At 39.8% G+C, this 15,514-nt stretch overlaps 1 protein-coding gene across 1 annotated transcript in view; it reads left to right on the top strand.

Moving 5' to 3' along the window:
• The window catches only part of LOC136866542 (midasin), a 191,148-nt gene that overhangs the window by 158,420 nt on the left and 17,214 nt on the right, over window positions 1-15,514 (top strand). The window contains exons 33-34 of the mRNA XM_068226582.1: window positions 3,926-4,065; window positions 14,250-14,502. Of these exons, the coding sequence (XP_068082683.1) occupies window positions 3,926-4,065; window positions 14,250-14,502 (393 nt within the window). The remainder of the gene's footprint in view (window positions 1-3,925; window positions 4,066-14,249; window positions 14,503-15,514) is intronic.

Here is a 15,514-nt window from a genome sequence, read left to right as displayed (position 1 = left end):
CGACAATGCTCAGGCGCATACAGCACAAGCTGTGGCTGATTTGTTCGGTCGATGGGACTGGGAAGTACTGTACCAATCCACCATACTCCCCGGACTTAAGTCCTTGTGACTTCGATTTGATTCCGAAGATGAAGGAACCACTTCGTGGCATTTGCCTCTGAACTGTTGCAGAGATTCGACAGGTAGTAGACCGCTCCATTCGCATTATCAACAGAACAGGCTATGCTAAAGGTATACTACGATTTCCACATCGCTGGCAATGGGTTATACACAATGCTGGTGACTACATTGAAGGACAGTAAAGGTTGTATCTGTTGTAAATAGTTACCGCTGTTTAAGTTCCAACCTTCGTATAATACACTCGCCGGCAAAGAAAAAAAAGACAAAAAGTATTTCAGACAAAATTTAATGTTAGTTCATTTGAAATGTTGTACAAATTAAGTGCTATGACATGGCAATGTATCGTAAGCTAATTAGCCCATTTGAGAAGTTTCAGCGCAATAATTGATCAACATTACTGATCATGACAATCACAACACCAATATTGCTGTTTCCTGCATTTGGACAAGAATAACCACAAACAGCTGCCTTAAGGTTTATTGCTGTGAATTCTCATGCCACTTATTTTTGTGGCCATTATGGCTTGTCTACAACAGTTTGTCTTGCTTCTAAGTCAGGTCATAATTACTCTTTCACCTGAAAACACAGCAAGGGCTGTAGCATTAGTGGGGGATGGGCGCAGTATACGCTATGTAACAGACGTTATAGGCATGTCTTGTTCTAACGTGTACAGAACTGTTTAAAGGTACAGAGAGGACAATGTCTACACAAAGAGGCCCAGTTCTGGTCATAGGAGAAGCACTACTGAGCACGATGATCGCTTTCTATTAATGCAAGTTCTTCGTGATCGACACACAATAGCTGTGGAGGCCAGAAATCGTTTGCGGCAAGTATATGGCACTAAAATCAGTGAAAGGACAGTAAGAAGGAGCCATACGAAGCTGATTTAAAGTCCAACAAGCCTGCCACAGGACCTCTACTTACATGCAAGCACCGCGTCTCTCGGTTGCAATTCGCCAACACTCATCGAAACTGGACTGTGGAGCAATAGAGCTCAATACTGTTCACAGATGAATCCAGGTTCTGTTTGAGGGCACCGGATGGAAGGGAGAGAGTATGGAGAAAGTCTGGGGAACGTTATTCATCCTGTACTTTCCCTGCAAGGATACCGTTCACTGGAAGCTCTGTGATTGTCTGGGCTGGGATTACCACTGTTGCGTGCACAGAGCTTGTGTTTGTTGAGAATGGAAGTCTGTCAGCCCACCGATATGTGGAGGAGATTTAAGTGGATCACATGATGCCTTTTTCACCTATCATCGGTGAAAACTTTATCCTGATGCATGACAGTGTTTGCCCACGCATTGCTGTTTGTGTGTGTGAGTAGCTGGATGAAGTTGGAATTGAGCACATGGTGTGGCCTGCTCGTAGTCCCGACCTGAACCCAATAGAGCATGTCTGGAATATGCTTTGGAGATGTGCTAGGAGTCTTTCCCCACGAACCTACTACGCTGGCGTAGCAGGGGGAGAGTTGATGCTCCCATGTGGCGTGTCCCAGGTGGCGGATAGGGGGGTCCTAACTGGCTTGCTGACGGATTTGAGGGAAATAAAATACCTCTCGCAGACCAAACACACAACCCCCTGTGGGTGGGGGAAGCAGACAAAGAATACACCCACGGTGTCCCCTGCCTGTCGTAAAAGGCAACTAAAAGGGGCGACCAAGGGATGACTGGATTAGAACCATGAAACTACTTGTGATTAGTACCACCACGCGGGGAACACCATGGGTCGCTATTACTTGCGCGTAGTACCACTATTTAAATCTAAGAATTTCATTTTTTGTCCGTATTGAACTGAGAACATAAGATAGGAAACTTAAAAGGGTCCACCTTTTCAATACAAATAAATGTTATAAGTTTATTTACAACATATATTTACACTTGGAACTAGTTTCAACGCTAGTTTGACTCATCCTTCATGACCATTTTGTAAACTGACAATGTAATTCACTATTTCATGTCTCTCATTTAATCACACTGATTTAACATCTTGTATAATGTAAATGTCTACATGCTTACGCCTATGCCTATTTCCCACATTTTGGCTGAAGATGACGCCAAACAGCGTCAAAACTAGTTCCAAGTATAAATATCTGTTGTAAATAAACTTATAACATTTATTTGTATTGAAAAGGTGGACCCTTTTAAGTTTCCTATCTTAGTACCACTATGTTAGGTACCAAATAGGTTTTTGATTAGTAGCAATCAAGAGCACCGTGCGATCAGGCTTTTACGGTACCAGTGATTAGCAGCACTATATGAGTGACACCAAGGTTCTGACTTGCCTATGATTAGTACCCACTGTATAAGGAACACCACGGGATAGTACGAGTTCCTGTGGTTAGTACACTTATGTGATGAAAACCATAGGTTTACGTTGCCTGTAAATGGCGCCACTATGTGTGAAACACAATAGGTCTGTATTACATGTGCGAATTTCATTACCTGTGAGTAGTACTATAATGTGTGGAATACCATGAGTCTACGGTACTTTTGATTAGTACCGGACCATGTCAAATACCATGGTTCTACTTTCCAAGCCATAAGTACCATTATGAGAGGCTGATGACCTATATTTTGGACCCCTTTAGCTTGCAAGCATCATCGATTCAGTATTGAGCTATAGAAGTAGTCCCTTGGTCAGTATTACTATTGTTTTCTGTCAGTTTCTGAGACTGAGGCATTGCAGGTCGTCTCCATATCCATCCGTTCATTTTTCGTCCTCATGCTTTGAATTCTGGTCAGTGGAGGATTTTTGATTTTGATTTAGTCTCATTTCGTACCATCAGGGGCCGATGACCTAAATGTTAGACACCTTAAAACAACAAGCATCATCAAGCAGCATCAGGAGTCTTTCCCCTGACACACTGGCTCAACTTCGGGCTGCGTTCCAGGCAGAATGGGAGCTTATACCACAAGAGAATATTTCAGATTGCATCCTGAGCATGCCTGATCGAATCACAGCTGTAACTGCGGCTAGAGGTGTTAATACTCGTTACTGAGGCAATGGATATGGTTTGAAAACGTGGATAAATGGACTGCATATGAAGCTGTGCAGAGCTCCAGGTTTTGACATTTCCCAATTTGTATTGGTGGACTGTTGTGATTGTCACGATCATTAATCTTTACCATTTATTGTGCTGAAACTTCTCAAATGGGCTAATTAACTTATGATACATTGCCATATTGTTGTAATGGAATAATATTTGATTTTTGCCGTGTTTCAAGTGGACTAATATTAAATTTTGTCTTAAACGTGTAGTGTTTTGCTTTTTTTGCTGGTGAGTGTAAATAGCTGGAAGTAGGTCCAGTAGAAAACTACTGTGTAAGCAAATAAAGATTTTCAAACTAGTGCATTAGAATAGGATTTCTTTGTTGTCATCATAAAATGTCTTCTATGTGTCTGATTTATGCCAAATTGAGGGAAGTTTGTTGCAACTAGCTGTAACCCACTAATTTTAAATGCCAGGGTGGTCTTGCATCTTAGATTTGTTGGGACCTGTCGTAGAGTATACTCTGTGACAATTTTGGACCTACAGCACTGAATACAGGTCTCTAGGAAGGCAAATTAAAACAAAGGGTAAGCACAGGTGTCTGTGACTAAAGAGAGCAGAGTTGGAAAGAGAGAAAAGGGCAAACTTCAATTATTGGAGTAAGGAAGAATTGCTGTCTTCACATACCGTGTTGGGGGATGGGTTGAGAATCTTTGCAATTGTATGTTTATTATTTCTTTGTATTCATTTTCTTGAAAATCAAACATAATCGTGTTGAATATTTTACTAATAACCTTGATTGTTCTATTTTCTCAGCTTGCATTTGAATCTCTGGCCTTGGTGAGCCGGGCCCTCACTCTTCTGGAATCTGGAGAACTTAGTGTTGTTAGTTTTGGTGAAATGGTAAAGGTTCTTCATCAGCTGGGAGATCCATTTACTGAGCAGAGTGGTGCAAGGTAAGGTCATCCTCCTCTACAATGGTTGCAAAGTTGACCTAGATGTTTATGCAGTCATTGAAATACAAATTATTTCCAAATATAATTGTTGGTTTTGTGCATACTGTAATACTACCTTATATACTTCTCTATACTCTTATACTGCAGCTCTCATAATTGTAAAGTACAGTCTACTTGAACTGAAATAAAGGTGTGACTTTTATTGCTTTTATAGTTTTGAATTGAATGTTGTGCTCTGGTGTGGTGATTATTGTGTACGGGAGAATGCAGTTAGATAATTATCCAATAATAATAATAATAATAATAATAATAATAATAATAATAATAATAATACCGGGCAAGTTGGCCACGCGGTTAGAGGTGCGCAGCTGTGAGCTTGCATCCGGGAGATAGTGGGGTTCGAACCCCACTGTTGGCAGCCTTGAAGATGGTTTGCCGTGGTTTCCCATTTTCACACCAGGAAAATGCTGGGGCTGTACCTTAACTAAGGCCACGGTTGTTTGCTTCCAATTCCTAGGCCTTTCCTATACCATCGTCACCATAAGACCTATCTGTGTTGGTGTGACGTAAAGCAAATAGCAAAAAATATATACATATAAACAATAATGCTTTTAGTTTAAGGAGGTGAAACATCTAGGTTATCAGCCCAAATGACAGTGATTATTGCTGTAAGAGGAATGAAGTAATCATCCCCTCTTACCTCTAAATCGGAGAGTTCTAGATCAGATCAGATCAGATAGAGCTGTGTAGTTATAACTGTCAATGGTGGTGGTTATTGTTTTAAGAGGAAGTAGAACAACTGGACATCTATTTGAAAAGTGGAAGTACTGACAAAAGAAAGGGAAATGCTATGAAAGGGCGGGGAATAAAAGACTCCCTTGGCGTTGCAAACCTAATACTGTCAGGGTTTGAAAAAAACTAGAACTGACAAAGAGAAGTCATATAGGGAAGATCGAAGCAAGGAGACGGCAATGCCAGACTCAGCTATGAGAACTATGGTCGCCAACCCACACTCCTAAGTTGAGGGCCCTGATTGTCCTTTTAGTTATCTCTCTCCGCAGGAAGGGTATACTGTCATTGTGTTCTACTGCCTCCACCCACAGGGGGATGATTATTGTTGTAAGAGGAGGAACAACTGGGCTCTTTTAAGAGTAATCAGTAATGGAAGAGATTTGACACTTCAAAGAATGCCTGTATTGGCAAAACAAATTAAAGGATGAAGAAGAGCATGGAAATGCAAAACACTGTAGGCCTCGCAAGCCTAACACTGTCAGGGTCATAAGAAGAGCAAGAGTTGACCAAGGGAGGTCAGGTAGGAAAGATAAAAGTAAGGAACCTGGCACAGGAAGTGGAAGCAGTGCCAGACTTAGCTAGGAGAACTGTGGTCGCCATGCCATGCTCCGAAGCTGAGAACCCCTGGTTTCTCTTTTAGTCACCTCTTGCATTAGGCAGGGGATGCTATTGATGTATTCTACTGCCCCAACCACTGAAGGAAGTTGAGAGGTGGTGGTGGTGGTGATGATGATTTCTTTTAAGGGCAATTATGACTTTGAGGTTGTATGCACTATATATATCCACGCCCGATCAAACATCAGTTCTCCAAAATGTAGTAGCAGATATGGCTGCAGCATTGGCTTGCACAATATTTCGAACGGTAGGGGATGTTCTAGCTGTGGGCAGGTCATCAAAATGTTCTAGATCTTGCACAGTACCACACTTGCACAAAATGCCCGCATCAGCTTATAGAAGGCCGTAGCTGTGCATGTTGGTCTAACATTGTGACACACCCTGTCTCGTTTGGTTGTGTAGGGTTGATCAATTCCGGGACCAATCTCTTCTTTGATCTGGCTGTTCTGGTGGCCTGATTCATTCCTCCACATGGTGATGCAGCTCCTTTCTCTCGTTACCTCCAAAGCTCGAGCCGAGTCGCTGATATGTGTGTTGGTGTCCTTAAAGTAGATGGTAGAGATCCATTTGCTGCTTCCTTCTCTCCAAATCGTCAGAAACATCTGCCTGTTCTGATCAGTGGATATAGTATCTAAACAGGAGTTGTATCAGGCATCCAGGGACAATTCTCTTGGTTTCATTCATTGCAACATCAGTGTCACTGCATACTGGTGCTGCATACTCTGCAGCAGACACACACGATGCAAGGGCTGAGGTATTTAACATCTGGGGTTGGCACCTCACTTCCTATTTTTCAGTTTCCTGATGATGTTTCGAACTGTTACTTGCTACTTATTCCCTTTTATTGGCACAGTGTTGTTTAAATGTCAAAGTACAGTACAGCATGATATCCAAATATTTAGGTGTTTTGCTGTATTGGAGATGATACCTCACCACATGACTTCTAGTTCTCTTTTTTGCTTACTTGTCTTTTTAGTGGAAGGCACTGCCCTACGTTTTAGTTCTATTTGACCTGAGATGGTTAGCATCATAGTAGAGGGAGTGGTCAAGCAGAGCTTGCCTTAGTTTCTCCTCGACTTCCAGAAAACTTGAATCCTAAATGGCTACTGCAGTGTCATCAGCATAGATGATCTGCCGGTTATGTTTTGGCTGTGACTGGTCTTCAGTGTAGATGTTGCTAAGAGCTGGTGCAAGAAAACTTCCCGTAGATAACCCATTCCTCTGTTTCCTCCGTCTACTCCTTTTCCTATTCAGACTGACAACGAACCTATTACACAGAAAAGTCAGCAAATTCAGTTGGTGGTCCTTTGTGAATTTGTACACCTTTTTCAACTGTGATTTACAGTGTCATAGGCAGCCATAAAATATATATAAGCCGATCAACCCATCTTCTGTATGTTATATGAGATTTAAGATCCAAACAACACAAGATCTTCCAAGAAGTGAAATCAGAGATAAGGCTTTTTGCAGATGATGTTATTCTGTACAGAGTAATAAATAAGTTATAAGATTGTGAGCAACTGCAAAATGACTTCGATAATGTTGGGAGATGGACAGTAGGCAATGGTATGATGATAAACAGGGTTAAAAGTCAGGTTGTGAGTTTCACAAATAGGAAAAGTCCTCTCAGTTTTAATTACTGCGTTGATGGGGTGAAAGTTCCCTTTGGGGATCATTGTAAGTACCTAGGTCTTAATATAAGGAAAGATATTCGTTGGGGTAATCACATAAATATGGTTGTAAATAAAGGGTACAGATGTCTGCACATGGTTATGAGGGTATTTAGGGGTTGTAGTAAGGATGTAAAGGAGAGGGCATATAAGTCTCTGGTAAGACCCCAACTAGAGTATGGTTCCAGTGTATGGGACCCTCACCAGGATTACTTGATTCAAGAACTGCAAAAATCCGAAGAAAAGCAGCTTGATTTGTTCTGGGCGATTTCCGATAAAAGATTAGTATTACAAAAATGTTGCAAAGTTCGGGCTGGGTAGACTTGAGAGGAAGGAGACGAGCTGCTCGACTAAGTGGTGTGTTGATGATATAGATGTTGACTCCCATAGGGAACCTGAAATATTTGTCCCAAATGAGTAAATTTATATTACCAATATAAATGGTCCATTATTGGACATTAAAATTTTCCAGCTAACTCATTCCTGGTTATCAGCGTTTCGCCCCAGTGTGCTAAGTTGGGCTCATCAGTTGGCAAATAGCACACCCACCAAGACGCATGGCTAGTGCATACCATTGAGGCCACTCGGAGCCACCGGCAGCGCCAATGCACCATGAGAGACTCTGTCTCATTACCAAAAACAGATGCCTGCCTGGCCATCAGATGATATAGATGTTGATTTCCATAGGGAACCTGAAATATTTGTCCTCTATATAACACTAATCGAAAAGAAAAAATGAAGATATTGGCCAAAGAAAGGCAAGGGTCACGAAAGGCTTGAAAATGAAAGACTCCTTAGACCTTGCAACCTTATAGTGTTGGGGTTGGGAAAGAACAAGAGTTACCAAGGGAGGTCAGATAGGCTAGAATGAAATGGCTTATGGCTTTTAGTGCCAGGAGTGTCCGAGGACATGTTCGGCTCACCAGGTGCAGGTCTTATGATTTGACTCCTGTAGATGACCTGCGCGTCTTCATGAGTGTGAAATGATGATGAAGACAACAGATACGTCCAGCCCCCGTGCCAGCGAAATGAACCAATGATGGTTAAAATTCCTGACCCTGCCGGGAATTGAACACGGGACCCCTGTGACCAAAGGCCAGCACGCTAACCATTTAGCCTTGGAGCCGGACAGATAGGCTAGAAATGAGGAGCCTGTCACAAGCCCACGCTCCCAAGTTAAGAGCCCCTGGGGTCCCTTTCATTTGCCTCTTACGACAAGCAGGTCATACCATGGGTGCCTCCATCCACAGGGGGTATTGAAGATAGACACAGTGAAGAAAAGTACCTACCAAAATAACATAGACAGAAAGAGTTGATAAATTTAAATATCTGGGAGAATGGATGCAGTCAAATGGGCTTGATAACACAACCTGCAAATAGAGATTGAAGATGATGGACATGGCTTATAAACTCATGGAGCAGAATATTTAGTGTTGAACAAAAGGAACTGTAAAAGAAAGAAAGGAACATTTTGGAGGAAAAAAAAAAGACCTCTTCTACAATATAGAGAGGCTTATATAGAATTAAAAGATGAAGACTACAATGTTATGGTCACCTTCACAGAATGAACGATGACAGGCTAATTAAGAAGAGATTTGATTATATCTCGAAATTGAAACTCGCCACCAGTTGTCTGGAAGAGATACGATGTTCTTCTTCATCATCCATTCCCTTTTCCAGATTCTCTCTGGGTAGGGTATTGTACCAAAACCTTACTGGATCTTTCCGCCATTCCTCTTCTAGTACGTCATTGCTATCGACTCCTCTACTTGCAATACAGTCCACAACAGAGCTCCTCCATCTCATTCTAGGACGTCCCCTACACCTCTTTCCAGTCTCTGTATCCATGAATGTTCTTTTTTGTATTCTCTCTCCTGGCATTCTCATTATGTATCCAAGCCATTTTAGCTTTGCTATATCAATCTCATCTTGAAGTTTACACACTCCCACGCTTCTCCTTATTTCCTCATTTCGTATTCTATCTCGTCTTGTCTTTCCCTGTATGCTCCTCAAGAATCTAATTTCAGCTACTTGTATCTTACTTTGGTTTCGCTTAGTTAACGTCCAGGCTGCTGAAGCATAGGTCAGTATAGGTTTATAATAGGACGAGTATAAAACCTTCTTGCAGTTTATTGGTACATCTTTGTTCCATACAATGTCTCACACACTGGTAGAAACTTGCAGACTGATGTATTCTTAAATCAATTTTTCCATCCAAATTTCCATCTTGTGATATCAAGCTGCCCAAACATTTAACATTTTTCACTACTTCAAGAGGTTCATTTCCTATTGTTATCACTCCCCTGGATTTTCTGTTACCTCTTGTCATGATCAAAGTGTTACTTTTGGCAGTACTAATCTCCATTCCAACATTTCTTATCTCCTCATTCCATAAATCACCTTGTGTCTGTACTTCCTCTTCATTATCCCCTGAAACTACAATGTCATCAGCAAAGAGCATAGACTTTACTTGCTCGCCCATAATCTTGTCCTTGATATTATGTAGAATTGTATCCATGATGATAATGAAGAGTAAGGGAGACAATACACTTCCCTGTCTTAAGCGTGTCTCAACTCTGAACCATTCATTTTGACCCACTTTGGTTCTAACACAGCTTTCACAATTTTGATACAGTGCTATTACCATCTGCATTGTTTCATTCCCAATCTGTGCCTCTGTCAATGTTTTCCATACCAAATTCCTTGGGACACTGTGCTATGCCTTTTCAATATCTAGAAACGTTACTACCATGTCCTTTCCATATTCCCAATACCTTTCCATCATTTGACGCAATGTAAATATTGGGTCAGATGTGGACCTGCCTCTTCTGAATCCATACTGGTGTTCTGCCAATTTTCCCTCTACTCTGTCTCTTATTCGTCTGTCCAAGATTCTTTCAAGGATCTTAGTTGTATGAGGTATCAGTGTCACTCCTCTGTAATGTTCACATTGCTACTTTCTCCTTTCTTGAAAATTGGTATAATGACTTTTCGTCCACTCTGGAAGAGATACAATGCAATCTACAAAGACTGAATATCACAGATGGCATTATAACTAACAGGGTGGACTTCGAGTGACAGATCACTTCTACGAATTTTTCACTTTTGCAGATTGGACATCAACCTCAGAGAGTGTTACCGGAGGAACAGAGGCAGGCGATCAGCCAATGTTTGGGGAAAAAAGAAAGTCTGTACCATAGTCTAAGGTACCAAGTAGTCTATAATTGGCCAAATTATTTAATTGAGAAGATAAAATAATAATCATATGGTCTCTACTACCATAAGCAGACATTTTAGTGTGACGCCATCTGGCAGTCTGTTCATCAATTTTGACATTCCAATTTACTCTAGGCCTATTAGATAGGAGAGTAAACCAAATCTCTCGTGGGTATCTATGGCTGAGTTTTTAATGAATTTCATCAGGTAAACATCAAATGTGTCTCCAGAGATCTTATACATGCTGACAGCATACGATATGGTGTGTTGAATGGGCTTTTCGTTGTTCTTCAAAAATACCAACTACCTCGGGTTTGAACCCACTATTTAGGGATTCAGAGGCCAACACTCTACCAATGATCCACAGAGCAAAGCAAAGTCACCTCCGTACAGGCCATGAAGGCCCTTGGAGGAGTGGAAGGTAAAGGCTTCCACCATTGTTCACCTCAGCACGTGATCGTGTAGAGTGGTTAGCTCTACGCCCGGCCGCCTTTGCCCCCAGGAATTAACCTGGTACTCATTTTTGGTGTAGGCTGTGTGAACCTCAGGGCCATATGCACCTCCGGAAGTGGAAATCTTGCTTCTTTAATTTTACGACTTCCTGATGGGGATTTGAACCCATGTTCTTCCTTATTCAATACATTAAAATGTTGTTTAGATGAAATTACAACATATATTTTATCAGAACTAGTTTCAACGCCTTTTATTGCGTCATCATCAGCTGATATACATTTTAGGAAATATTGGCAAACACATAAGTTTATCTACGTCACATAAAACAAAATTTTAAAAAAACATATTGATGATCTAAAAACCGTGTTAAAATTATATTGTTTCAAAGTCCATATTATCTGAGACTTGCGAGTATTAAACTTTAAGTTGATGAGGTCCGATGTAAGTTGGTTTGCTTCCTCATAAATTAACGTGGGTTTAACAAGAACAACCACTGAAAACACAATCTTCTTAAAGAAACATTAGCTCAGTTCAACACTTCCTTAACCGTGATGTAGAACCGTATTAAAATAATTCAATAAAATCTTCAAGCCGTTATAATGTAGCAATCGTAGTGAGGTGGAAACGAGCAGTTGGTGCTTAAAGATGTTAACAATTATCTCATTCCCAGTTCAATGCAGACCTCAAAAGATCGTTGTCCTTGCGAAGCACCGAGTAGCTTAGCGCTACGATTGCTACATTATAACGGCTTGAAGATTTTATTGAATTATTTTAATACGGTTCTACATCACGGTTAAGGAAGTGTTGAACTGAGCTAATGTTTCTTTAAGAAGATTGTGTTTTCAGTGGTTGTTCTTGTTAAACCCACGTTAATTTATGAGGAAGCAAACCAACGTACATCGGACCTCAGCAACTTAAAGTTTAATACTCACAAGTCTCAGATAATATGGACTTTGAAACAATATAATTTTAACACGGTTTTTAGATCATCAATATGTTTTTTAAAATTTGTTTTATGTGACATAGATAAACTTATGTGTTTGCCAATATTTTCTAAAATGTATATCAGCTGATGATGACGCAATAAAAGGCGTTGAAACTAGCTCTGATAAAATATATGTTGTAATTTCATCTTAATAACATTTTAATGCATTGAATAAGGTGGATACAAATTTTAATAAATTGTAATCTTGGTTCAATACAGACGAATAATGAAATTTATTAACTTAACATGTTCTTCCAGGCGAACCGAGCATGCCTTTACCGCCTCGGTCAGGCAGCCCCTTGATCCGCAGAGGGATTTACAAAATTAAATATTCATTGAATTGGCCCACAACAGGTGACATGGTTTTGATGAAAGAGAGTAATAATACAGTACAGTTTCTGATTTTGTCAGTCAGTAATTCGTTTCAGACCCATTGTTACAAAAAGTCTCTTCTATCATCCCTGGAAGTTGGAGCTTTAAATTTTGATACTCCTTGTATTTGACTGTAAATAATATGTTTGCTTGTGATATGAAACATCTGTATCCTAAATAAATAGAGTACTAGTACGTTAGCTTCCTGTAAACATCTCATTATCTGAACTCAATGAATGAGTTGACTATAGCATCAACTTTATAGTAAACTAGCTGATGTACCCGTGGTTCGCTACAGGATTCTCAGAAAGACTGATTTGGTGGTTTTCCTAACTGAATTCAACATAGGTCATTACAAAAACGTCAGTAGGGATGTAGCGATTGAAAGCAATGTTATCATATAAAATACTCGATCAAATGAAAAACCGCACACTTTGTCACTTTCAACGAACAGTACTACAGTGCCGATCTAACAGTCCAAAGTTCCAGAGCTGGAATAACCAAGTCGCAGACTGCCGTGAACACTCCTCTTTCATTATTCCGTTAAATATTCACACTACTCATTAAAATCAGTGCCTCAGAGTAGAGATTGAATAGCTCGAATGCTATGATGAACCAGTGTGTTACGTACCGGTAGTATCAGAAAATGTATGAACCAGAGGAATGGCATGCTAAAGAAGAAAGTTATCTAACTTCCCAGCTACTTCCCGTCAACATACAGGCAGGCTGTTACACTCATTACGACCAGGCGAGTTGGCCGTGTGGTTAGAGGCGCGCACCTGTGAGCTTGCATCCAGGAGATAGTGGATTCGAACCCCACTGCCGGCATCCCTGAAGATGGTATTCCATGGTTTCCCATTTTCACACCATTCACACCAGACTGTACCTTAATTAAAGACTAGGCCGCTTCCTTCATACTCCTATTCCTTTCCTATCCCATTGTCGCCATAAGACCTACCTGTGTCGGTGCGACGTAAAGCAAATTTAAAAAACCTCGGTATGCTGCAGTAATCCTATCTATCGGGGATGAGTGGAATCAGAAGACAAAAAGCACATCACAACAAACAATGGTCATTGTAATGTTATTGTTGATAACGTTTATGAGCTTCCTATATTGCAGGCCTTCACATTAATTTTCTTTCAACTCTGTGATATTAGGGCGTCTTACAAAATGATTTATATCGTAGTCTGTAGTTCCTTATTTTCAGATTTTACATACCTATTTTCACTAAATTCTGTTTACCCATTTTCTCGTGACTCGGCGCTGATATGGACTTAGTAACAAAAATCCAAATTCATGAATAACTCTGTGATTATATGTGGTACGATAACAATGTATAAGACATAAGTGATCGGAAATTTAATTTTTTACATAACTACTACTAACTTACGACATAACTAATGTTATGTTAGTTATGTAGTATTTATCGATATGACCACTAATAACATAAATAATTTGAGAATTACATTTCAGGCCTTCCCCTAAACTACGATTTCACACAGCGTGAATAGAATAATTTATAGCCTAGATTGTAGTGGTTCATCACCCGACTTTACATACCGATTTTCATTAAATTCTCTTCAGCCATTTTCTCGTGATGCGTGTACATACAGACAGACAGACAGACAGACAGACAGACAGACAGACAGACAGACAGACAGACAGACAGACAGACAGACAGACAGACAGACAGACAGACAGACAGACAGAAATTACGGAAAAGTAAAAAAATGCATTTCCTTGGTACTGGGGGCATGACCGATACAGAAATACCATTCTTTTCCAATTCTGAGCAATGTACAGGCAAAACTCTTATTTTATATATATAGATACTGTAAATACCTTAGGCATTACAGGAACAGATGACTTACCATGGGATCATTGTAGCCAAAACGTTACTTGGACTGGAGGGGGTCCATCATTCAATCACAGATCTGTACTAAACATCTGTTTTCATTCTACATCATATAACATAATAACTGAAAATACCAAAATGAACTGATTCTGTAAATTTATATTTATTGAATAGTATTACATTGTTTGATTATTGTTAAACATTTTCTTTATTCCTTTCCTTTAGACTTCTACAACAGATCTCATTCTCTCAGAATGGAACTCGTGTGGCTCAACTGGTGGAATTTGTTACTACAATGTTCCAAATGAGCAAGTCCAGAGCATCGCATTCCAGTGACTTGGCTCAGCTTCTAGTAATCGTGTCTGATGGACGAGGTGTGTTCAGTGAAAGTCCAAACAAAGTGAAGCTGGCCATTAGACAAGCTAGAGAGGCTCATATATTCATGGTCTTCATCATAGTCGACAATCCAGACAATCAGGTGAGAAGATGCTAATTTTTTATAATGAATAAATATAGCTTCTTCCTCATAGTTAAATTATCAGGTATTCTTGCTATATATCTTGTGGTCTTCTGTAATATTGTGTAAAATTTTTCTTGTTTACTTTTCTTATATGGACATTTTATTAAGAGAATTCCTGCAGGTTGATTACATATGGTTGATTAGAGAGCAATGACGGAGTTCAAAAAAATAATAATTATATTTAGTGGAAAATGGTAAAAATGGTAAATCAAGATGTAAACAGCCTATGGGTTGGGTTTAAAACAATTGGTGAGGAGTATGAAAACAGGTTTATACTTAAAAGGTGGTAAGGAATGGTAAAGACCTGCTATATTACAATAGAGAAATGAAGAGATTAAGAAGGAGGTGCAGGTTAGAAATAGTCAGTAATGGTTGTGAAAGTAAGGAGAGATTAAAAGTACTTGCTAGTAAATTGAGTTTAGTGAAAATGTCAGCTGGATAATATGATGGCAAACACAATTGGCAGCTATTAAAATGATTACAGTGCCAAGGGCTAGGAAAGAGAATCTGTCTCAGTGAGGAAAGCAGCAGGAAACATCTTTTGATCCATATGGTTCATTTTTCAGAAAGTCATCAAAAACTGGTTGTCTTTTCCTATATACTCAAGAAATTCCACACGTAACCAGACTTAGCTTCACACAGTTCAAAGGGTTTGATACCGAATCTTGAGCGCTTTGACGGTATGAACATTTTCCACAAGAAACGTCCCTTCCCTCATTTACAGACACATCGCTTTCAGGTGTGTACACAATTCGTCTGCTATTCGAGTGGTCCAGGATAGATTTCTGTTTGTAGAGTTTCTTCGGACCACGTGTGGCTTCATCGTATGCTTCATTATCGACAAAGTGTAAGAATTTGAGAAGGAGATAAAATCTTTTTTCAGAGAAAAGCTCTAAAAATATTGCGGTCTTTAATATCTGTCTGTGAGAAAAATAGCTCTTGTTATTATAATAATAATAAATATAATAAC

The sequence above is a fragment of the Anabrus simplex genome, chromosome 1 (assembly GCF_040414725.1).
Source record: "Anabrus simplex isolate iqAnaSimp1 chromosome 1, ASM4041472v1, whole genome shotgun sequence".
Lineage (NCBI taxonomy): Eukaryota > Metazoa > Arthropoda > Insecta > Orthoptera > Tettigoniidae > Anabrus > Anabrus simplex.
The sequence above is the reverse complement of the archived record's forward strand: the minus strand, read 5'-3'. Positions and strand labels throughout refer to the sequence as shown.